The sequence below is a fragment of the Physcomitrium patens genome, chromosome 3, assembly GCF_059467195.1.
Source record: "Physcomitrium patens ecotype Gransden chromosome 3, ASM5946719v1, whole genome shotgun sequence".
Classification (NCBI taxonomy): Eukaryota; Viridiplantae; Streptophyta; class Bryopsida; order Funariales; family Funariaceae; genus Physcomitrium; species Physcomitrium patens.
This window is the reverse complement of record NC_143412.1, coordinates 12,569,130-12,592,116: the sequence shown is the minus strand read 5'-3', so window position 1 is coordinate 12,592,116 and position 22,987 is coordinate 12,569,130. Positions and strand designations below refer to the sequence as shown.

The 22,987-nt window shown below is 42.8% G+C and overlaps 3 protein-coding genes and 1 pseudogene across 6 annotated transcripts; 1 reads left to right on the top strand and 3 right to left on the bottom strand.

The window, feature by feature from the left end:
• Positions 1 to 73: 73 nt before the first annotated feature.
• LOC112279303 (ultraviolet-B receptor UVR8) lies at positions 74 to 3,898 on the top strand. 3 transcript variants are annotated; one of them, XM_024513608.3, is made up of 8 exons: positions 74 to 209; positions 507 to 713; positions 1,338 to 1,493; positions 1,777 to 1,941; positions 2,247 to 2,438; positions 2,777 to 2,908; positions 3,037 to 3,303; positions 3,442 to 3,898. In XM_024513608.3, the coding sequence occupies exons 2-8, from the start codon at positions 536 to 538 to the stop codon at positions 3,651 to 3,653; spliced, it is 1,302 nt and encodes a 433-aa protein (XP_024369376.1). In that variant the 5' UTR covers positions 74 to 209; positions 507 to 535; the 3' UTR covers positions 3,654 to 3,898. The 3 variants fall into 3 exon arrangements, with proteins under 3 accessions (XP_024369376.1, XP_024369379.1, XP_024369378.1); XM_024513611.3 differs by lacking the exon at positions 74 to 209 and having other exon boundaries at positions 223 to 713; positions 1,306 to 1,493; XM_024513610.3 differs by lacking the exon at positions 74 to 209 and having other exon boundaries at positions 223 to 713; positions 1,303 to 1,493.
• Positions 3,899 to 4,076: 178 nt separating this feature from the next.
• Positions 4,077 to 7,960, bottom strand: LOC112279304 (nuclear transcription factor Y subunit C-2). Its single transcript, XM_024513614.3, has 7 exons — positions 7,765 to 7,960; positions 6,480 to 6,564; positions 6,008 to 6,075; positions 5,572 to 5,766; positions 5,199 to 5,321; positions 4,906 to 4,968; positions 4,077 to 4,601 (listed from the first exon to the last, which is right to left on the bottom strand). Exons 1-7 carry the CDS (start codon positions 7,873 to 7,875, stop codon positions 4,551 to 4,553), a joined length of 696 nt encoding a protein of 231 aa, XP_024369382.1. The 5' UTR covers positions 7,876 to 7,960; the 3' UTR covers positions 4,077 to 4,550.
• A 1,225-nt stretch (positions 7,961 to 9,185) lies between these two features.
• On the bottom strand, positions 9,186 to 13,294 carry LOC112279844 (V-type proton ATPase subunit C-like; annotated as a pseudogene). Its single transcript, XR_016502032.1, has 10 exons — positions 13,241 to 13,294; positions 12,413 to 12,713; positions 12,153 to 12,249; positions 11,731 to 11,788; positions 11,436 to 11,605; positions 11,143 to 11,322; positions 11,000 to 11,064; positions 10,073 to 10,722; positions 9,958 to 10,009; positions 9,186 to 9,839 (listed from the first exon to the last, which is right to left on the bottom strand). The product of XR_016502032.1 is annotated as a V-type proton ATPase subunit C-like (transcript).
• A 259-nt stretch (positions 13,295 to 13,553) lies between these two features.
• LOC112279556 (aspartic proteinase nepenthesin-2) lies at positions 13,554 to 16,888 on the bottom strand. The gene is made up of 5 exons (XM_024514122.3): positions 16,053 to 16,888; positions 15,457 to 15,896; positions 15,001 to 15,197; positions 14,722 to 14,880; positions 13,554 to 14,611 (listed from the first exon to the last, which is right to left on the bottom strand). Exons 1-5 carry the CDS (start codon positions 16,073 to 16,075, stop codon positions 13,868 to 13,870), a joined length of 1,563 nt encoding a protein of 520 aa, XP_024369890.1. The 5' UTR covers positions 16,076 to 16,888; the 3' UTR covers positions 13,554 to 13,867.
• Between the last annotated feature and the right edge of the window lie 6,099 nt (positions 16,889 to 22,987).

The window sequence follows — 22,987 nt, the reverse complement described above, 5'->3', positions numbered from 1 at the left end:
TAAACGCCCTTGTGAACCACTACGCCCACCAGCAGCTAGTCGCAACAAATGAAAATGTCCAAGGGCCTCAGCATGGTTAACAGAGCATTCTTACTTCCAGAAATAAGCTGCAGACTTCCAAATTTTGCCCTGTCTGTATCTTGAGATGAACATCTGGGCCAAAATGAGGAGGACGTGTTTCTCATCCACCTTCATTCGTATATTCGCCGGTAAGCGGGGGTGTGGGTTTGCTCAGTTCCTCCACAGCAGCCCTAGCAACTGCAAGTCGTTCGGTTCCTTTGTACACAAATCCGACAGTGAGGCTATGACGGATGCGCGCTGAAACTTGAGGGTGTGAGCAATGAACTTGCATTCGATAATTGGTAGAAGGATTAGAATGCCTAGTCAAACTAAAGGCACCCTCACGAAGTTGATGTTTCTACCCAGATGCCTTAAGCCCTAAAACTAGCAGTGTGCGGACTTCAATATTTGCTCACGGTGTATGCGACACATTGTTCGTGTTCCAGAAGTGCAGACAGATTTTTAAAAAGCTAGGATGGACATCGGGAAATGTAGAGTAAGGGAAGTGTGGAGCTGGGGAGCTGGGACGCACGGGCAACTGGCATGCGGCACTCTGATCGATGCCTTGACGCCGCAGCGTGTTGAAGCTCTCTCCGATGCTGCACTCATCGTGGACATAGCTTGTGGAGGAGCTCATGGTATCGCTGTCTTCGGTACAGCTCCTGCTTTAGTATCTTGTTTTCGAATTTCAATGCTTTCGATCTTTGTCGCGTGTTCACCTAGTGATAGGCTCTACATTTTCCATAGCTGGCAGCGTATGATTTGGAATGTCTCTATGTTAAATCATGCACAATTTTGAAGGATTATCTAATCCTACACTCTATATCATTCTCTTCTTAAAAATTGCTTCAATGTCGATTCCTAAACTTTGCTTCACGTATAATTTTCTGATAGTGCAAATTGTCTACGACTAGACTTCAGAACAGAGAAGTTGGTGTCCCTTATATCTCTGACACTGATTCTTCGACTATTAGCCGTAAACATTCTCGATTCAGTTGTACCCATAAACTAGTTCAGCTCAAATTCTGATTAAAGTCTTGTACACCCTTGTTATCTGCAATAGTAGTGTAAGAAATTTAATTATTCTTCGCCTTGTACTTGAGACTATTTGTTTTTGACACTGTGGACTCCCTCACGCTGCCGTAACTTGATCATTCTCATTAACTTTACGATTCTTGTAAGAGTCCTTATGCATGTCCAGTGTTTCTTAGATTTGTGCACCTGGCATGGGTATTGTAACAGCAGCTTAAGTCTTGCACCTGCGATGGTTGTGCTAGAATGTGGTGACGTTGCAACTTGGGGCCGAGGCCAAGCAGGGGCTTTGGGACATGGAGATGAGACAACCATCACTGTGCCAAGGTTCATCTCTTCACTTCAGGGCATACGCATCAGCCATGCAGCTGCTGGCTGGAATCACAGCGCCTTTGTAACAGGTGTGTCTCAATCTTTTCTTGTTTCTCAACCGGATTTTAGACTGATTTTTAGCCATGACGTATTTGTAGCAAATAGTCGGCACGCTCACTTTAGATATCCCAAAGGCTCCTTAATAAATGCATCATTTTGGGCTTCTATGGGATCGAGTGGATGCTTGTTAAGGACGTTATTGATCTTTTCGTTCTAAATCTTTCTCAGTTTCAAACTTAATTTCTCCTGGGCAATCTGATTGAGTGTTTGTATGTCGTGTACACTTAAGTTGGTAGGTTATGTGCAATGTAGACAATGGAGCGCTTTATACTTGCGGGGATGGGACGTTTGGGCAGCTAGGGCATGGACACACAGAATCTCGCCTGGTGCCTGGTCGCGTTGAGCACCTGTCATCTGAGCGTATCAACATGGTGGCATGCGGTATGCGGCACACGCTCGCTCTTGCCGTCACCCAAGGTATGCTATCAATTCCTTATCATTATCTTCTTAATCATGGCTGATGTCTATAGTAAATTCTTTTCTCTTCCATCATGTATCTTTGCCTAAATAGCAGTTTTGAGGTGCATTTTGATTTTGGAATGCCGAACCTTGTTCAGAAATGATCAAGTCACAAAACACTCAATAACAACGCAGTTAACAGTGTGATAATGCGATTGACCAATTGGCTCCTGACTACTCTTGCACAGTTCTTCTACCTGAATGTGCTAGTGGAGCTCAGAATTATTAGTCGGAAAATCATTCTCTGATTGCTCGATTATTAGGTTCCGTATGCACTTCAATTGTGTATGCTTTCGGGTTCAACAAGCGGGGACAGCTTGGGATCCAAATGAAAACAAATGGTAGTGAGAGCAAAAACAAGTGGTGTTTTTCTTGCCCTCAGAGGGTGGACTCTCTCGACATGCATGGGGTTGTGAGTGTTTCTGCAAATGGAGACCACAGCGCTGCACTCACCCGTGAGTTGAACCTATCTGTATCACTAATGTTAAGATTAGTTTCTGATAATGAAATGTTAAGCACTGATGTGATGTGCAACTGTGCTTTTCTTTGGTGTGGAATTAAATGGAAACTAATGATCTTATTTTTACTTGCCAGCATAATAGTTGGAACTATGTGTGGTGTAGTAATCAAACTGGTTTTGTATTCTCCTATCATAAGTGTAGGCTAGAGTAATGCCTAATGATGATTGTGCATGACCTTTTTTGTCTAATTTTTTCAGAGTTCAGTTCCTACTCACTTACATGTGTCTTTCCAAATCGCACTTGCGTGGCTGCATTTTTGTGAAAAATTGCAGGAATGGGAGATCTTTTCTTATGGGGTAGGGGTTATAATGATGGCCCTGACTCGCAACAGCCTCATCTTTCACATTCAGGTCTGAAATTGATCCAAGTGTCACTTGGATGGCGCCATGGTCTTGCTCTGGCAGGTAACTCATTTCACACATACACAAGACGCTCAGAAAGTGGAACTTGGTGATGTAATGTTAGGATTTGGACTCCACTAGTGTGTAAAAAAAGCATTTTCTCAAGAAATCACGTTGTTGCGATTGTACAGAAAACAAGGTAGTCTTCGCCTGGGGCAATAATGTCTGTGGACAGTTGGGGATCTCACGCGTTTCCAACAATTCTGAAAGGAGGGCGCAAGAGGTGAATGTCGCTCACAAATCAATCGAGCAATATACGAGGGAACGGGAGGGGAAAGACGGTGCAGCTGAGAAATCGCAAAGACAAATTTCTGGTGTGGATTTTCAGAAAGTGGAAACACAGGGAATGAGAGTTTCGTGGATCTCAGCTGGGTCAGAGCACTCTGCTGCAGTTCTTGGTACGTTCCCAGCATGCACAGACTACTAGTTGCATCTTCGTACTTCTGGGTCTACTTGTTATAAGGTGTTTACTTGTTTTGTGTCAATCCGACGTGAATGTTTGGTGGGGTTATGGGGTTTGTTTCATTTGATTGCAGAGGATGGAAGGATTATGATGTGGGGTTGGGCTGAGCACGGCCAGCTTGGTCTAGGCTCACTTGAAGATCAGGAGGTTCCTCATATGGTAACACTTGCAAGCACGAGGCTTTCTTCGGGCTTTTTTAGTGCGACACATGACCAACATGCTAGTGCTAACTACGTGAAAACGAAGGTTTATTGTGGAAGTGGATATACTTTTGTCGTGTCCTGAGCAGGCCATATACAAATGAAAATTGTGAACACTCGTGAAGGCGCAATCGGCGCTTGCAATAACAAGAATAAAGACCATCATATCCATTCTCCAACGACCGTTAGCACCACTCCCATTACGTTTGCGAACCATGTCTTGAAAACTTAGATGAGATTACTCATTAAGTCTTTTACTCGCCACCGTGTTCACGTAAAGCTTCAAGATTTGTGAGACCAGAAGTAAAATGTTAAACGCTTTTCACTCTATTTTTTTTTCACATCCATTACTTCACGAATGACATGATCTAAGGGCAATTTGATACGAGCACAGAGATATGAAATATATCATATCAATCACCTGATGTATTTTCAGTTTAAAAAGGCGCCTAGAACAGTGACGAAATTAGTGCCCGAATTAACACGCTGTAACCACCGAGACTGTAGATTAGAATCCAAAAGTTTTACTTATACAAAAGTCTAAAGAAGAAAAAACAGGACGATGAGAAAATTACCAATGCTAGGATAATGGATACTTACGCCTTCAACCTGAACTTAAATGAAATTCTGCAATTGCTAATACTTGGCCGGCGGGCAGTAATCTATAGATTCACAAAGTTTGCGTGATATTCCCTGCGCTAGTTACGGTGCTTAAATAAATACCTTCATAGCTACAATGAGTAGAACTGAGAATCATTTATGTCGATGTTTACAGTTAAGATGTGCAAGCTACTCAAATATAATTTAATGCTAAACCCAAAAGTGTCGATATGACAAGAATACACCTGCATGTTGCGACTCCTCCTTCCTTGTAGTGACAATTAATAATACCATTACGATGAGTACCGCTGCATGTGACGTTAGCCACTTGGTTCAAGAGCCCTGTATCTCAGAGCTCAGAAGTTCTTGCATTCTCCTGAGGTTACTGCATCTGCTGCTGCTGTTGCTGCTGCTGCTCCGGCGCGAAAGCAGCCTGGAAGAACAGCAACGGCAAAAATTAAACCAAAAACTGACATACAAAAGAAATGGAATTGGGACGGATCTTTAATCCGTTCGAATCTCAGAAAGAGATAAAAATGTATTTGATCATTAAACATGATACTGCAAGACAGGTGATGCAAGACATAAAAACAGCCATACTAAATATATGTATTCATCCAATAATTTCTCAGATGTGAAGTGAAGTGCACAGCCAAGTTGAAGAAGCTGAGAGCTAGGTATGCTAGTAGCCTCAAAAGCAGGGAAAATGAAAAGGGGGTTTCGAAGCCAGCAATTACCGGTGGTGGCTGATACATCATTTGTGGGTTTGGTGGCATGCCTGGCTGGCCGACCATCATCTCCTGCACAGTTGACAACTGTGATCAGCCTTCCTAGACTTCACTGCGAGGCACAGCATACGTCCTAAGATGTAACCAATGAATAAGACACAAAATATAGTCACACTTTTAGAACACTACACAGCGGTAATTGCACCAATTATAAGTTGCCATGTATGGTCATTCATAGGTCAATCATATAGTTCAGACCAGAGTAGCCCACAAAAGTTGGAAAGGTTTGATATGGAATTTACAGGGGCTCCCATAGGATGATGCATTGGCTGCCCGGGCATGGGAGGGTAGTACATTCCTCCATATTGCACCCCCTCAGCTGGAATCCCTGGAACTCCAGACCATGGAACACCCAAGTCTTCTTCCTGCAACACAAGTACAGAATACAAGGTTCTTGAAGCAAATCGAGGACATACTAACAGAGTGCATCAAGATGACCAAGTGGTCTCACCATAATCAGAGGACAAACAAAACAAAAAATAAATAAAAGCCGACATAAATAAATTATAAAAATATTATATGAATAGTTGAGATAACAGAAAAGAAAATGAACCACAAGATCAATGTCGAACACATAGAACAGGTATCTAGAAGACTTCGTTCTCAGGAGTGTACCTTTAACTCGTCACGTGGAACAATGTCTACAAGGAAGTCAAAAATGTCGCCTCTAGTGATAGCGCCAGCAATATCATTTCTTTGAAGTGTTCGTCTTTTATTCTCTTCAGTGTGAATCCAAGAACGAAGCGTCAATTCCAAGATAAACATCTCGCAAGCTTTAGAAAATAGCACCGGAGCTTCTGCTGCGATCATCTGTTTTAGAAACATGATCCACATACCAGCAATATGATTAAACAAAAGTATTTCAATGCGAATGTGTCTTTAGACTTCAGCAAACGCTAGTCGACACCCTAATCCATCCCAAATTCACTCACTGCACATGAAACTTCCATCCCAGTAAGACAAGCCAAGTCTAATGTTCATAAAACTAAATAAGTGAGACAGAATTTCTGATTAAAATATAAAAGAGGAAGTAGGGCAAAGAAGTACCAACCTTAACATCTTCATCGGACTTCATGATCTTCTTTATGCGCGCGAGTGGCAGCTGGTGAGTTTTAAAATCTGACAGATTTACTAAAGTAAGTGTCCCAAAAATAGAAACGTACATTAAATCCAACTATAGGAAATAGACTCAAAAACACGAAAGAGATTTCTGTACAACTTTCCATCGAGTTTTTCCAAGGCAGTTTAAAAAAAATTAAAAAGTATGCGCAGCACGATAACTCTTACTTGACCGTCTGCAGCCCTCAATCACAAATACATACCAACACATCCAAATAGACCCCTTTGAAACTGGCGCAGCTCAACTGACAGTCAGGTTACCAGATGAAATACGCTACACTTTTATGCACTTTTATGAGCTATTACAGACTCTCGTCTGCCTTCATTCAATTGAGATAATCCTTACGGGATTGATTACCTCGTGCATTTCCAAGATTGAAGTTCATGCAGGAGTATGAACGTACCATTGACTTGCTCCATCTCCTGCATTTGCTGGGCCCAGAACTGGGACAGCTGCTGCTTCTGAATTTGCTGATAATGGAGCTGCGTCTGTATATTCACTTCCCAGTAATGTGAAAATAAATTCTGGTGATATGGTAAGAACAATCAACTACTCTAAAATTTTAAAAGCGACACGAGTAATGCATTGAAAAGCATCTCCGCATGATCAACAATCTTCTAAAACAACGACATGACAATCTAGACAGGTACATTACCTCCAGATAAACACCTTTTACTCAAAAACACTCGAAGAGTTATCAACCCAACTAACCATTTTTTCATTCTCCACACAAAAAGAGACACTTCCAACAAAAAAATCTTCTGGAAGAAATACATTGGTTTGCTACACCCACTACTCTGAAAAGTCATGTTCACAGACACTTCACTCCAAAAATTCAAACTGAATGTTCGGTTGAAAACACTGCTTCAAACAAAATGCATTGAAAAACCCAGCTTTGGTTTCCACTCTGACCACTGCAGATCTTGAAATCAATCTCTAAACGTGGAAAATGTCATCCTTGTACTAACCCTAATCAAATGGGTCCTCAAAATCACCGATTTCTTGACGTACGGACAAACCCCAAAAAAAGCCCATCAACATGCAAACCTTCGAAAACACCAACTCTAAGGTAAACCCATCGTAAGTATGCCACAGTCGACAACTCAAAAATCTTCATCCATTTCTTTCACGCACCCAACCACTGGATTGGCATCTCCGCCGTCAGCACAACCTCTATCCAACGGTGGGGCAAGACGACCCACACGCCAAACCACACATCTTGTACTCCTCGTCAGCCATAATCAAACCCAGGGCAACGACAAGACGATCACTCACAGCATAAGCAACCAACTGAATGCGCGGGTCCAATCAAACCAAAACCAAACCCTGTTCATCCACCCAAGCTCGCCCCCTCACACAGACGATCGTCCAATAACATCAAACAACTCGGTAAGGCATGCCAACCTAGACCAGCCAAGCCAAGCGAAACGAAGCCCAACCCAACCAGGCAATGACTGTAGTGTACCAACACCGACAGGGACGCCCACAACGAGTGCGTCCACACAATTGCGGGTGTGCCACAGAGGGGCACCAACAACGTCTTTCAAAACCATGTCATGTCTCGAATCCACAACGAAATGAGGGAAGGAGGGGGGCGGTAAGGGGGAGTGTGGAGTGGAGCGCAGGGAGGAATCATTGCATCCAAAACGAAACGCAGACGCTGATTTTGAGTTGTGTGGAATTCGTACCTGCTGCTGGCCTTGAGCCTGATAGTGCATCTGCAAGGGCATGACTGGCCCCGGGTGCGGCGCCATCTGGGGCGCGGACGAGGGCGGCATGTGGGGATGCTGGATGGCCATTTGTTGGCAATGGCGCTCGCTGGCTGGCAGGACTCGGGACTTTCAATCCGCCGCGAACACGAAACACTTCTGCCTGTGCAAGTGCGCGACTTGATGCCAAATCCCGCCACACATTGTCGACGTCCTTGTTCGCGTCCACCCCCCGCCCTCCCTCACTGCCTCCGCTGCCTCCTCGTCGCGGCCCGCGCCGCCTATCCCCGCCCCACCCCGCCCGGCCCGGCCCGGCCCGGCCTGGCCCACCCGTGCGCCATGTGTGCATGTGCATGTGGGTATAGGGGGTCTCCGTGCTCATGCGTGCCTCTTCACGGTGAGCTCCCACGGCGAAGGGCACGGTTACTTTTGACTTTTACGATCCCAGGCCTCGTTCACACTGCACTTCATTCTCGCCCTCCCGTACAAGTTAGTCTTCATTGGCAAATGGTCATATCTTATTATAATTAAAATAATATTGAGAATGAAATGATATTCTACATTCCTCACAATTTCCAGTAGGCACACCAACATTCTAGAATTTCAACGTAAATTCAAACTCAATACCCACCCACTAACAATGCAAAGCCCATAAACACACCGCCAAAACAAATCTTTCCACATATCTTGAATCTTATATTCCACAAGAGGTTGGCACACAATTCCAAAGTCTATTTCCAAAGTAGGTGTAGGTAATGAAAACTCTTCCTCATTTCCATGAAATAGCCCCCATGAGGCACATTAAGGAGGAAACTTCAAGGCAATGCACTGGTTGCATTCACGAAATTAATGCAGCCCAGATGAAGTCTCTCAGCCACAAAAATATGACTGGCCCAGGAGCTGCAGCCACGGAGGATTGCCACGTCAGATTTAGGACCCCAGATGCCACGTGGAGGGATGGACAGGAGCTGTGGATGAGTACATACAAATGGACGGATGAACGAAGCTCACAAGCAGAGAGACAGTTTCCATCTACCGACAAAAGGCGGCCGATCTCGATGCCATGCTCCCAAGCTGCCCAGAACTTGTTTGATAATTAGATATACGTCAGGAGAAACAAATCCTTACACTTAAGACATGTATTTGTTGTAAAACACGTAACTTCTCTATTCTTATAACAGTAAATAATAATAATAATAATAATAATACGAAGAGTTTCAGTTCAAAGTTAAGATGTGCAATTAAAATGCGTTGGAAAATATCATGCATCTCATGTGACATTGTATTAGATACAAATGTAAAGTGAACTTGTTGTGAAGCAAACCTTCGCTGTATCGATCAAAAAGTGATTACACGGCAAAAAAAAAAAAAAAAAAAAAAAAAAAAACGACAGCAGTAAATTGGGTAGAGAGTATTGCGTGATAAGTACACTGAACATCACATCCGGGCTTGTTCCAGCTGACCAACTAAACATCAAACCCGAGCGCACGACACAAAAATTTCGGTCCTATAACCTAATTATCTACCCGAGGATCAATGCACGATATGGAATTTATCGAGTATAGAACACATAAGAATGCAGACGACTCTAATTTAAACGTATGACCACTTACTTATCAAAGACCAATCCTTCCCGAAAATTGCATGACTAACCACAAAAGACCGCCTCCTGGAATGTCCAGCGCCTAAGGATCAGAATTAAAACTGTCATTCCAACTCTTATCCAGCCAAGTTCACGGTCAGCGATACGTATGGATGCACCTGCGAATCTCCACCAGCAAGTCCCATCATCCCTGCATCATCCTCCGCCTTCCAAAACGAACTGCCACAAACAAAACACACAAAACACAGCCCTCCCTTCAGCTCGCCATTCCCCTGTTCCTTGCATCTCCTGCCTAGCATGCGATCGATTCCGCCTCCAACGCAACCAATCAGCCAAAAACTCTCCGCGACCATTCCTACAATCTCTGTTTGCAATGCAGTCACCAACTGTGACATCATCCTCCTCGTCATCTCACTCTGGGTGTCGGCATTCTGAGCTGAACACAAAGCCCCTCAAACCACCCATTCCTCCAGCTCCCATAATACATACATGTCTATCCATCTCTCAATTTACCCTTCTCATGAGAGCCCACGACGTGGACCTGTTTGCCCCGCTAGACAGCTTCTCACACACTCCACGAACTTTCTTTTCCGCCTTTGCGCTCGGAGCCAAAACAGCGGCCTGAACCACAGCACACTGTGCAGTCAGAACCACCCCCAACGCTGCGCAGCACCATGGTCATGCAAGTTCACTTCGCTCGAACGAAGCTGTCGAATCCACTCGCTCCGTTGGACAGGGAATGCTCATCAGGAGCTTCGGCGGAAGCCCATATCTCAAGATGCTTTCCGTGAACATTCTGATAGCACACAAGTGCATCTACTCGCTGAAAACCTGTTCACCACCACACGAAACATCACTCGTCACCATCCGCCAAACATGCAATTTCACCCAAACCAGCGAATCTCCCTTCACAACACAGGGATGCACGCCCCAAATGCATCTGTTTCCTACTGCTTGCCTCGCCTTCAATAGCATAGCACCACTATTGAAGAGATTGGCGGAGCTCGTCTTGGGCATGCGCTCGCTGTGCATCAATGTGATGTGATGTGATGTGATGTGTGGGTGATAAAGGTTCCACGGTCTTCGAAGAACCTGACAGAGGACAACGAGAATGCTCTGTTTACGGTGACGTTCTTCCGAAAGGTGGCGGACAACTTCAGGACCGCTGCAAGGGAGAGGGTTTTCTGGTGAGCGATTTGTAAAACAGAAGCTGGCGATGGTGAGAGCGGAAACCGTGAACGCGTCGATGTTGTATCCGGGTGTATAATTGGCTGGTCGACGGTGGGGCAAGTTCGGGAGTTCGAGTTGGATCCGGAAAGAACCGCACTGCCGTGCTGTTCATCGTCACCGTCAGTTTCAAACTGCAACACCATTCTGACAAGCACCCCACTCCAGCGCTGCATCACAAATCACTTCCAGCTCCAAATTTGGGGAACCCACACACTTTTGAATTACACACCCCCCTGCAATTCGAAACCCACACCCACACACGCACCTGCCTCTCTGCTTCCGCAACATGGTCGTCATTTACGTCTTCACATTAATGTACTCCGAAACCCTAATCTATGCGCGCACACACCACCGCTGTAAGCGGGAGTGTTCATCCCCTACTTGCAACCAAAGCTCTGCCCACCAAACACGAGAAAACGGCGTCCCCTACGATACGCATCCTCACGCTGGATTGCAAATGCCGTCACCGATCAACGTCCACTTCACATTGGCCGAACCGAAAGGACGTGCCCATCAACCTCTACCATGCCGCTGTCGCAACAACCTGCCGATTCCAACCAAGGACCCCACTGGACATGCTCAATAAAACCCCAAAATTCGGCACCTTCAGATCATCCTCCAGCTTCGACACGCCCTCCTGAATCGTGTCCACCACCTCTCTCAACGGTGTCATGGTTGAATACTTCGCCGCGTCCCAGTCGAACCTGCACATCATCAGGGCAAGGCCTCGTCAGACATCGTCCCTGCCACGCCCATGTCTTCCTACTCAACTTCATGCACTCAATCTGCGCCACCCGAACTCCAATGGCTCCGGCACCTGGTGATGTAAGAGTCCAGGGGAACTCCAGTCACAAAGAGAGCGCTGCTGCTGTCGGCATCGAATGCCCCCTCCAAGTCGTCTGTTTGCCTCTGAATCTAGTGCAACATCGACTCCATCACTTGATTGGCCTGCAATCGGAGCGTACACGTACAGCGACTACCTCCGTTTCAATCACAACACCACTTGAGAATGGCTACAACTCATTTCCACCAGTCCAAAACGATCGCTATACTTCTAATGCACTTGGATCTCCTAGCCCTGGCGTGGCACTTGGCTTGCACCACTTCATTACCGCACATCTAATTCGCTGTGTTTCTGGATGATAATCGTTTGCTATCCCCATGCTCAGCCTGAGAATCAAAATTCAGAAAAACAAAATGTGCACAAGTGCGAGCTCAACGGTGTTCATCCCCAAACAACCCAATCCGATTGGCACTCGTTCAAAGCACTTCGCTAACATCCACTACGATACTCACAAATCAGGTCAACCGCTGCAACGCTCTCCCAGAACATCATGCTACTCGTCATCATACAAGACCTACTGACATCAACTAAGGGAGCCACCACAACACGTCACAACATTACTCACATCACTCGATCGCCTGGCGCGTGCGACCCGCACTCTCCAAGGCCAGTCCGGAAGTCATACGCAGTTCAATCGGGTCCTACGCATTCATTCCCACCATTCAAATCACTCAGCTGCCCCCAGCTCGTCAAGGAACCTTGGTCAGATCGTCGCTCATCGTCAGCAGAGAGTCCAGCGTCCCTACTCGAAGCTCTGGAATGTGGAACTTCTCCCACCACCCAACCACTCACAATCAGTGACTCACTCCGCACCATCCAAGGCAAAGCAAAGCTTTGTAAACAACCGGCATCCGCGAATCCAACACCGCGGGACATACCATCCAGCACGCCACACCTAGCAGCTACCAGATTAACCCCAAGTGTGTGTGAACCTCATCCGGATGCGCAACCTTGTACGTGGAAGTGTCGAACACAGCTCTGGAGACGCTGCTGCACGGACTGTCCCATGTCTGGCTCGCCGTCCCCTGCAGTGGCACCAACACCAACACATACTTGTTCGCTGCCATCGCCGCCACCCCTGCACTTGCTAGGGGTTGTGGATACGAAACTGAAGTGTGTGTGCAGTCTGACAGAGTTGTGGAGCTCCAGCTTGCGAGCAGGACGTCCAGGGCATTCTTGTGTAGAGTAGAGTGAGGCAAGTCTCTTGCTTTCCTGCGCGAGTGCAGCTCTCGCCACGTTCGACACTTTATACTGTGGGATTTGTGATTCGCGATTACTCGGACTTCGTAAACTAGTTTAAAGAAAGTACTCTAGGTAAGCGTTGTTTTTCTTTTAACTGATGTCAAATCTTGCTTTCCGATCTTTGTCCGGGGTCCCAGTGCTATCAGTCTTATCCATGAACAACATGTTTTCATGTAACTCGCTGACTTTTTTGAGGTACTAAGAAAGCAGAAGAATTTCGTTTTAGTACCTGACATGTTCGCGTTAAGCTGTCAGCTCGTTTGAGTAGTGAGGGGACGGTGCATGCCGATTTTTGTCCCACATCATTTTGCACTCATTAAAAGCCTTAGGTCCCAAGATCAAGCACTAGGGTGCGATGCTGTGCCATCGTAGTTTCCATATTGTCGAGGTTTTAAAACAGGAAGCCTCGAAGCATCTCAAGCAGCTCGAGTTTTGTTCAAGTGGGTGTCTTCGTTGTCCACAGCTTTGATACAGTTCACACATTGTGTGGTCATCAGTCTTAAGACCCTCCGATTTAAATTTAGAAATTGACACACCGGTTTGCAGGACAAGGCCCGAATGTTTCCAAATAGAAGTTCTCCTGATGCCATGCACAAGAGAATGAAACATGATGTGCTGACACAAAACAGGAAGATCCATGTATGAAAAGCAGTTAAAATGGAACTGAGAATTGCATGAGAAGGGCTGCGAGCCTGGTTTCTCATCTGTGAATCTCATTCTTTCCCTCAAGACTTTGTAGAAAGTAAGACTGCTTTCTAAGGAAGTGAGCTTGCAGCCATTCGTAGCATTTTGAAGGAATCTCACACGCGGTTGAATAGATGGAGATGATGAAGGCAGTAACAAACGATCGACACAGAAATCTGCTTGCTACAGCTAAAAATTAGTCTCATATGGAAATGTACAAGTATACTCCGCGAGTCACTTAGCTTATTCTCTTTAAGTCTTCGATCATGAATGAGCACAAGTCTAGCCTCTAATGTCTAACCAGACAGGACAGCTCGATTCACGTCGGGAAGATCAACTCTATGTTGTCCGTATATATAGCTAAGATAGTGGAACCAAGTGGGGGTCGATCTGGGGTTGAAACTGTAGAGCTAAAACAATCAATAGAGAAGATTAATAATCTACGTCCAACAAAAATTGTGTAGAATCAGTGATGTGATTCACCCCCGACCAACGCAGCTCTTGGGGACAAAGCCTATCTTGCGACCGACTGTGTCGTAGTAGACTTGGAAGTTTTGTTGCTGGATACTTCCGATGATGGTCACGTCAGGGGAAGACACCATGGAGAAGCAGTAGGACTGGCTGCTTTCAAGGAAGATGAAGTAGTTGGAAGGCGGCAACTCCATGTCGCCCCCTTCGAAGTGGAAGGTCATAGATGGAACAGTCGGTAGCTGGCCCTCTGCAAATCCCCCTAAGCAGAGGTCAAGGCCCGAGGAGTCGTCTGACTTGCGCGGATAGTCCATGGTGGAGGCGTTCATGGCAGCCAGAACCTCCTGATGCACCTCACCAGCTAATTGTGTCACCGTCGTGCCGGAATCGAAGATGGTTCCTGCCCTGCCGACTGAGTCGATATCGAAAGCGGTGGAGGAAATGTTGAGCAACTTTCCACCCACACTAATCCCGTTCAGCTTCACATAGTAGTATGTGGGGACCTTGGGATTTGTGAGGAGGGATATGTATTTTACGCCTGGAAAAGTAGGCACGGCTGCATCACCAAAGAGCAGGGGGCTAGTTTGCGTTGGTGGCGCCAACCAATCCACAAGACAGTAAGAAAATTTGCCATTGAAGACCGTTTTGAGCTGCGAAGGAAATGACAAAGGACCTTGGCCCAGGCCCAAGATTCCATCCGCTCCTGCAAATGACCCCTCATTGTCGTGCCCACACCCGAATGCAAAATTGGGTACCTACACCACATCACTCTCTCATTAGTTTCGACCTGCTCATGTTGGCGCTGCATCAGATTCGACTATGGTAAAGACGGTGGTTCACTACATTTGGCACTCAACACACCAACCTGTTGCTTTTGACCATTGATGCCGTCCATGGTGATGGTGTCATATACAAAGTCTCCGGTTGATAATGACCCATCGCCGTAAGAGTACCAATAGACGCATGTTGTCTGGTTGCACATGGGATACGGGAGGCCGTTGCACAGTTCTGTGCCGCAAGCAAGCTGCCAAATCGATGCAATTTCAGTGATGCTCATTTTATCAGACTTCAAAACCGACTCCACAAGACAATGACGTTGCGTGCTGCATTAAGAAAGGTCTGCGCAGACTGTTTGATGATTTACCTTGGTGAATGATGTAGACGTGTTGGGAATAAACAGTGAATCGTTCTGCGAGTAACATGTTCCACAAGGAGAACACTGAACCCATGTTAGGTCACTACCTGTGTCGACAATGACGGAAAAGACACGCTCGGGGGTACCTAATCTCACTGTTGCCAAGTACTCCCCCCTTGCTGCCGCTACTGTTGCTGTAAACCCTCCTGCACAACAGAATAATATATCACCTCAGCCACGATGGCAGCAGTTGGTTGTGTGAACATGTGTCACTTAATGGGCTAAACGCCAAGCCGATCGTTAGAATTAAGCTACTCACCACTTTTCCCTCACGGATATGTCTAGTTATTATTATTCAGGACCATAACTTGCAATCAACTCATGTGTGGTTGTGAATCCTATCTGTAGTACTGCAAAGAAAGCTTCATGCAGGTTGGGAGATGTCTAGAGTATGGTGATCAGAACCTGCGCTTGTGCCACCAGGAAGGTTGTCTCCAGCTTTGGTCCCTTTGCTGCCATGAGCATGGAGTTTCTTTCCCACTTCTCGGGCCCTCAAGGAACTTCTATGGACGGCGCATCGGAGTTTATGATGGTCCCTAGGACGACCATCTTCAACCTTTTGTAGCCCACAGGGTGACTCAATCCTCTGCATCTCCACTCGTACGCCATGGCTATGGCCTTGATTAGCGTGAAGATCGACGTGCAAGAGCGCGCGCCTCACAGTTCGGGTGTCCAGTGTGAAGGTTCCACTCTGCTGACTCGATTGAAGCTTGTCGACAATGAATGGCGGTGTCTGATCCGTCGCACGAGTAGACAACGTAGCTGCAAGACAGTCGGAGGTTCTGGGAAGAGCTGCCAAGCAATAAATCGTGGAAACGAAAATGGCTGCTGCTCGCTCCGTGCACCTGCAGCACGTGGCCATGAGATTCACAACACAACATGAATCGCTGAAAGATACTAATCTCTTTAAATCACTCGACCACATTTCCAGATGTTAAGTTCTATTCTAGCACTTCTGTACGCTTCATCAATGAACATTCTAAATTAACAGACACACACACCTGCCACTCTTCTTTCGCAACATTGTTGTCAACTGTGTCTTCACATCCACGTATTCCGAAACCCTTATCTGCACAGCTAAACCTGTTACAGAAAATGACTACTTCTCGCAGCTACCACTTCTGCTACAACTCGCGCGCTACAATCTTCGTGTACTCATTCGCTTCCCAAGACCGATTGCCGAAGTACCTCGTAATGTAAGAGACGATGAGAATTCCAGCTACGAGTGAAGCCATGTCATGCTGCAAGTCGTCTATTGACCTCAGACGCACCTTGAGCATCTCTGTCGCGATCACTCGGTTGGCCTGTCATAGAAACGTACAAACAATGCATGTACATTCATAGCAGCACACTGCTGCGAGCGGTGGCCAGCAATTTTCACACTCTCTCGCTACGGAATAATAAGGCTCAATTGCTGTTATGAAATCTCCTAATGCAGCACGACAGTAGGCCTCCGAACGCGACGACTCCGCCACTATTTGGGCGTAAACACACGCTTGCTGAGCTTCCTCAGTTGACCTCAAGAAGTCAACTACATCGTTCCTCCGATCTCCAGACTCAGGGACTCGCTGCGACGATCTGTGACGACTGAAATGTATACCGGAGGATACTGAGGAGCATGTAGACCACGAGTCTGCACAAAGGGTTGGAGATAGAAGAGCTGGCGACTCCAATCCATGCATGGAATTCGTTACCAAATCGCGCACATCTATAGAGCAATTTCTGATAAAAAAGTGCTAGGGTCTTCCGGTCAGAGGAAGCTGCAGAAAGTTTCACCTCCAGCCCTGATCCTGGCGCGGCCTGCTGGTTATTCACGGTACAGCTTGCACTTTTGCTCCTGGCTGTGTGACAAAGAAGAGAAGCAGTACAGGGTGTATGATGAAAGCGACCCAAGCCCCACCCTAGCCAAGGCTACAGGAAAGTTGGGGCACTCGAATCACCAGACGCCGAATCAGCCAAGGAGGTGCTGCCATTCAACAGAATCCGATATACTCTGATCACGTCGAGATGCTTGGATGGACTACTGCAGCAGAGCCAAGCTTATGGCCATGGCGACCCGGCCCCCTACTCAAGGCATACCCAAAAAAACAAAAAAGGGCTAACAACGAGGATACTCAGCAGTATCACAGCTATGGCGTTGCGACGGCTGCTGCATGTCACTCCACCGAGGTGCAGCAGATTCGGAGTGTCAGCGCAGTATTGGACCGTCCGCGCCTGCATCTCCAGGAATCACCACCTATCCCATCCCACCCCCTGCAATGCAATGCAATGCATCCCCCGCCACTGCTCAGTCTCTGTGCCAGTGCCACCAAGGACAAAACGTATTCGCCTCCCCCGAGCATGCAGAAACGAAGCGAAGCTACGAGGGCCACGATTCCACCTCATTTGCTCACTCTCTCTCGCCCCTTCTCTCGCGTCGCCACCCCCCAACCACACTCACTCACTACTCGCTACTCAACGGCGCGGCTGCCCTGCTCCCTTCGCCGTCACTCCCTCGCACCGTCGCCGTTGTCGTCTCTGTCCAGGCACCGCGGCGATGATGCGAACCCAAATCGCGGCAACCACATCCAGTCTTGAGTATGGATCCTGTGCTACTAGACTCATTTTTAAGAGGATAATGAATGAGTGAATAATAGAAGAATATTATTTAACTACTCCTGATCGACTTTCAGAAGTCGATTATGAGGATAATGAATGAGTGAACGAAAGAAGAATATGATTTAACTACTCCTGATCGGCTTTCGGAAGTCGATTAGCTGTTAAATTTGTAGGGAAATGTTAAATTGACCTAGGCATTTATTAAATTCACCCACTCATCATCATTGGTTAAGGATCCAACCATATTGTCATGGGTTTTCGACTAATGTGGATCTAGCACTAAAGAATTTTTTGATGATGGTTAGGATGGGTGGGTCGATTTAATAATTTTCTATTTTATTTATTTACTCAATGAAACATAAAGAGCATATCTTTTTGCTAATCAATGGAAATTAGGTACATAAAGTAAGCCTTGGTTGAGGCAATGGATTAGGATGTCTATTCTAACCTTTGGAGGAAGGAGGGATATATGTAGGTGATTGAGTTACATACATTCATAATTACTAGTTTTTATTTTTTGACATATGCATGTGTAAATTCTTTGATGTATTTTAAGTCATTGACATGCATTTCTCCAAATATGGATGAGTGCCTTACATCAACTATCTTTTTTGTAATTTATGGATCTAAATTATATTGATTTTCTTCTTTTTAAAATTCTATCTAAGTTATTTGTTTAAAGATTTTGTTTTTTTTTTTTTCTATTCCCAAATTGACCAAAAGGACAATCCTATCGTTGAGAGTATTAAATGTAGCCAGAGCTCTCTATATTATTTATTGTATGTAGTCTATAGTATTTACTATAGCTACAGTGTTTTGAATGCAATAGAAAAACTTTGTTTATCTTCTCTCCTTCTCTTTGTATAAAGGATATAACCCTATTAATAAACTCACTTCTTATGTGTATGTTTACATATGTATGCATATTACTTTTAGCTACTATTGTCTCTCTTTTTCTAAAACATTCTCAACATGTTATCAGCACAATTGCTTTCATGCTCTAGTCTTAGTTCCTAATTCTTAAAAACTTATGTACATTTTTTCTTTTGTTTTCTCCTACAAAAAATTTTCCTTCTTATGTTGCTGCTGCTATTGTTGTCCTTTATTGCTATTGCTATTGGATTGCTACTGCTGTTGTTGTCTTGTATCGTTGCTGTTGCCGTCGACTAACGCACCTTGCTATTGATGGCCATTGACTAATGCACCCTGCCATTGATTGCTACTGATTGTTATTGATTGACGTTGACTAATGCACATTGTTGCTCACTACCATTGACTAATGCATCTTGCCACCGAACTGTTGCACCTTAATGTACCATACTGCAATCCATCGCATACTCTTATTTTTGTGGAGAAAAAAATCTAATTTATTTATTTATTTATTTTTAACATTTTTTATTTTGAGTTTTAATATTATTCTATTTGGCTTTATATTTTAAGATACATTTTACTCAACATTTTCTACTTGAATTTGTATTTTTTTGTTCACAGATTTATTTGTAATGAATGTTTCAATATCCTCAACTACCTCTACTATGTTTTCAACTATCACCATTCTATTCCAATATTTTCAAGCTCTTCTATTTCCACCATTAGCTACTAATGGAAACAATTATCTATTATGGCTAAAAATGACAAAAGAAAATTTATTTGCAAAACAACTATCGGATGTAATTTTGTTTTAAGAATCTCCTATTCGAAGTACTTCAATTCTTATTACTATCTGTTGGAAATCACTTCTTCTCCTTTGTCGACATCTTGTACCTACATTACAACATCAATATTTAGAAATGGAAGATATAGGCAAGCTCTAGGAGAATCTCAAATGCAGATTTGATCATCAAAAGACTATTTTCCTTCCACATACATGTCATAATTAGACACATTTATGTGTCTTAGATTTTCCAAATTTAAATACTTTCAACAATGAAATATATTATATTGTCTCACAACTATGATTATATGAATAAAGCATCTCTAAAGAAGAAATGATTGAGAAAACTCTCTCTATATTCCTCCTTGCATATATTGTACTTGTACAATAATATAGGAATATGAAATTTCAGAGTCATGTTGATCTCATGTCCTATCTATTTCTTGTAGAGAAATAAAACGAGCTACTCTTACATAATGCCGAAGCTCATCCCATTGGAACCACAATTCCAAAGTCTCATGCCCTTAATATTCCAAAGTCTAAGAAACAATTATACAAACATGGCAAAAATGCTCATAAGCACTAAGTCAATCATGGTCATCACCATTTTCTCCCATATAGAAAGAATAAATGTTTTATAATTAATTATAGTAGAAAATAAAAAGCAGAGATGCATTCTTGTCATAATATGGAATGATTGGACATTTGACACATGCATGCCATACTTCAGAATACTTTGTTAAAATATTCAAAGAAAATAAAAAAACTTCGAGCTGAATCTTATGAAGTTCATACTATAGATGAGTCTATGGATTCAGTTGGTATTTTTGATTTAGAGGCTTATATAAATGAAAAAATCTCTAATGATAAATGAGATGATGCGCTCATTGATTTTGCAACAACTCATACTATCCTACAAGATAGATGATTTTTTATTGAAAAATCTTCAACTGAGCAAACTAGAAATTTGATGACTATGGCTGAAATGAATGCATTTTGTTTCTAAGAGAGAATAACAATGGTAAAATTGCCTGCAAATTCTATCATAAAATGTAAACATACAATGTTTGCACCTCAAAGTCTGATCAGCTACGAAGATGTATATGCCAATGGTTATCACATCTCAACTACAATTCTAGATAGGCAAGAGGTTTTGGTTCTTAAACAAAAGTATGAAGTTGTAGAAAAGCCTTTGCTACTACAAATGGTTTATATCAAATCGCAATCTGGCCTCTTATTATATTTTATTTTGCATCATTTATAATATATAGTCATGTTTCTCTTTAGCATGGATAATTCAAACTTTCAGGATCTATATTATTTTGGAAGATAATTCCATGTATAATCATACATAATTTAAGATCTACAAATATAGATTCTATGGAATTATGGCATGCATGTGTGTAAGGTAAGATGATTGCTTGGCCTTCAATTTGGAAACTCCCTCAAGAATAACCAACAATGCTAGAAAGATTGCATGGTAATATTTGTAGTCCTATTAATCCAATATCTGGACCATTTTGTTATTTTATTTTTATCTTTGTTGATGCATCAGGCAAACAATCACATGTTTCATTATTATCATCTTGAAACATAGTATTTGCTAATCTTATATCTATACTAATTTTTTTTCAAGCACATTTTTGTGATTATCCTATCAGAACATTGTATATGGATAATGCAAAAGAATTTGCATCAAAGTCTTTTGAAGACTATCATACTACAATAGAGATTGAGTTGATATATTGTGTTCCATATAAACATGCTCAAAATGGACTTGTAGAGACATTTATAAAGCGTATACAATTTATTATCTAGCCACTCTTTCTTCATGCAAATTTACTTGCATCAATGTGCAGTCATGCAATTTTGCATGCTGTAGTATTAATATACCTCCATCCTTCCTCTCTTGAAATTATTACACTACAAGAGCTCATTTCAGGTCGTGTTCTAAATGTATCTTAGCTATGGATATTTGGTTGCCGTACTTGGATTCTAATACCAGAACCTCAATTATATACGATTCGAGCTCATCAACAAAAAAATATATATGTTGGTTTTGATTCACCAAGTATTATTTGTATAATCAATCCATCAATTAGCATATTATTATGTACTCGTTTTCAAAATTTCCATTTTGAAGAGAACATATTTCCATGTCTTCTAGGAGGAGTATTTAATCAACAAAGAAATACAATACTTACATTTGGAGCACCAAAAATATTTACAATGAATCTTGATCCTCGGACATCTTTGCCTGAAAGTGAAGTTGCAAAGATTCTGTATCTAAAATGGATTATAAATGAAACACCTGGTGGCTTCAATGATGCACCTTGGATTACAAGAGTTCTAATTAATGAGGCTCAAAATGAACTTACTCAAATTGCAATACCACTAACAAATATACCTCAGGTTAAAACATCAACAATTAAAAGGACTTATGAATTAGATACATAATCACAAAAGAAAAAAGCTATAATATGTGGTGATTCTAATATTGTTTCTACAGAAGTTCCTACTAAACCTATGAAACAATCAATTAATGACAATATGTCTATGCTTATTATATCTTCATGTCATGTTATAGAAAATTTTGAAATTAAAAAGAATAAAACCAAATTAAATACAAAATTATTTATTCTATATTGAGCTACAAATGACCTTTAGGATAGACCATTTATAATAATAGATGAATCATTTGCATTCATGATGACAGAAGCTCTTTCTTACGAGAAAGAAGATTCTAAATCTCAAACTATTCAAGAAGCAATGCATACATTTGATTAGTTAAAATGGAAAACTGCTATTAAGGAGGAGTATGCTTCTTTGTGTAAGAAAAAAGTCTTTGGTTCAATTGTGGACACTCTTACTTCTTATCCTATGGGATATAAGATGGTATTAATATGCAAGTGAGATGCTAAAGGTCAAATAATTCACTGCAAAGCTTGTCTTGTTGCTCAAGGATTTATCCAAAAGTTTGGCATTAATTATGAATCCACATATTTTTCAGTCATGGATTCAATTACATTCTAATATATCATTAGAATAGGAATTCATGCTATCCTTGAAATGCATCTCATGGATGTGGTAATTGCATATTTGTATAGTTCACTTGATGGATATATTTATATAAAAGTTCTACTTAGTTTGAAAACAGGAACTCCAAATACACATGCTCCAAGTCGATATCATGGTATTAAATTATACAAGACCTTGTATGGTCTAAAACAATAGGAATGTATGTAGTATCAACATCTCCAAAATTATTTAATTATAGATAAGTATATAAGTGATCCACTGATCCTTTGTTTATTTATTAAACGAGATAAAATTGGTTTTGTGATCATTATTATATATATTGATGATCTTAATCTAATAGATACTAGATCTGCATGTGTTGCAACTACTAACTTATTTGTACATGAATTTGAGATGAAAATGCTAGAAAAAATAACTTTTTGTATTGGGCTTCAGATTATGCATCTCATGGATGGTAGAATTTTTTTCTACCAACTAACATATATTAGACAAATCTTATGGAGATTCAATATGATTGATACTTATTCATTGTCCACACCAATGGTTAAACGTAGTCGTGATGGTTATGATCCATACTATCCATATGAGGAAGAGGAGGAAATATTAAGAGAGTAATATCCATACCTTGTAGCGATTGGAGCACTT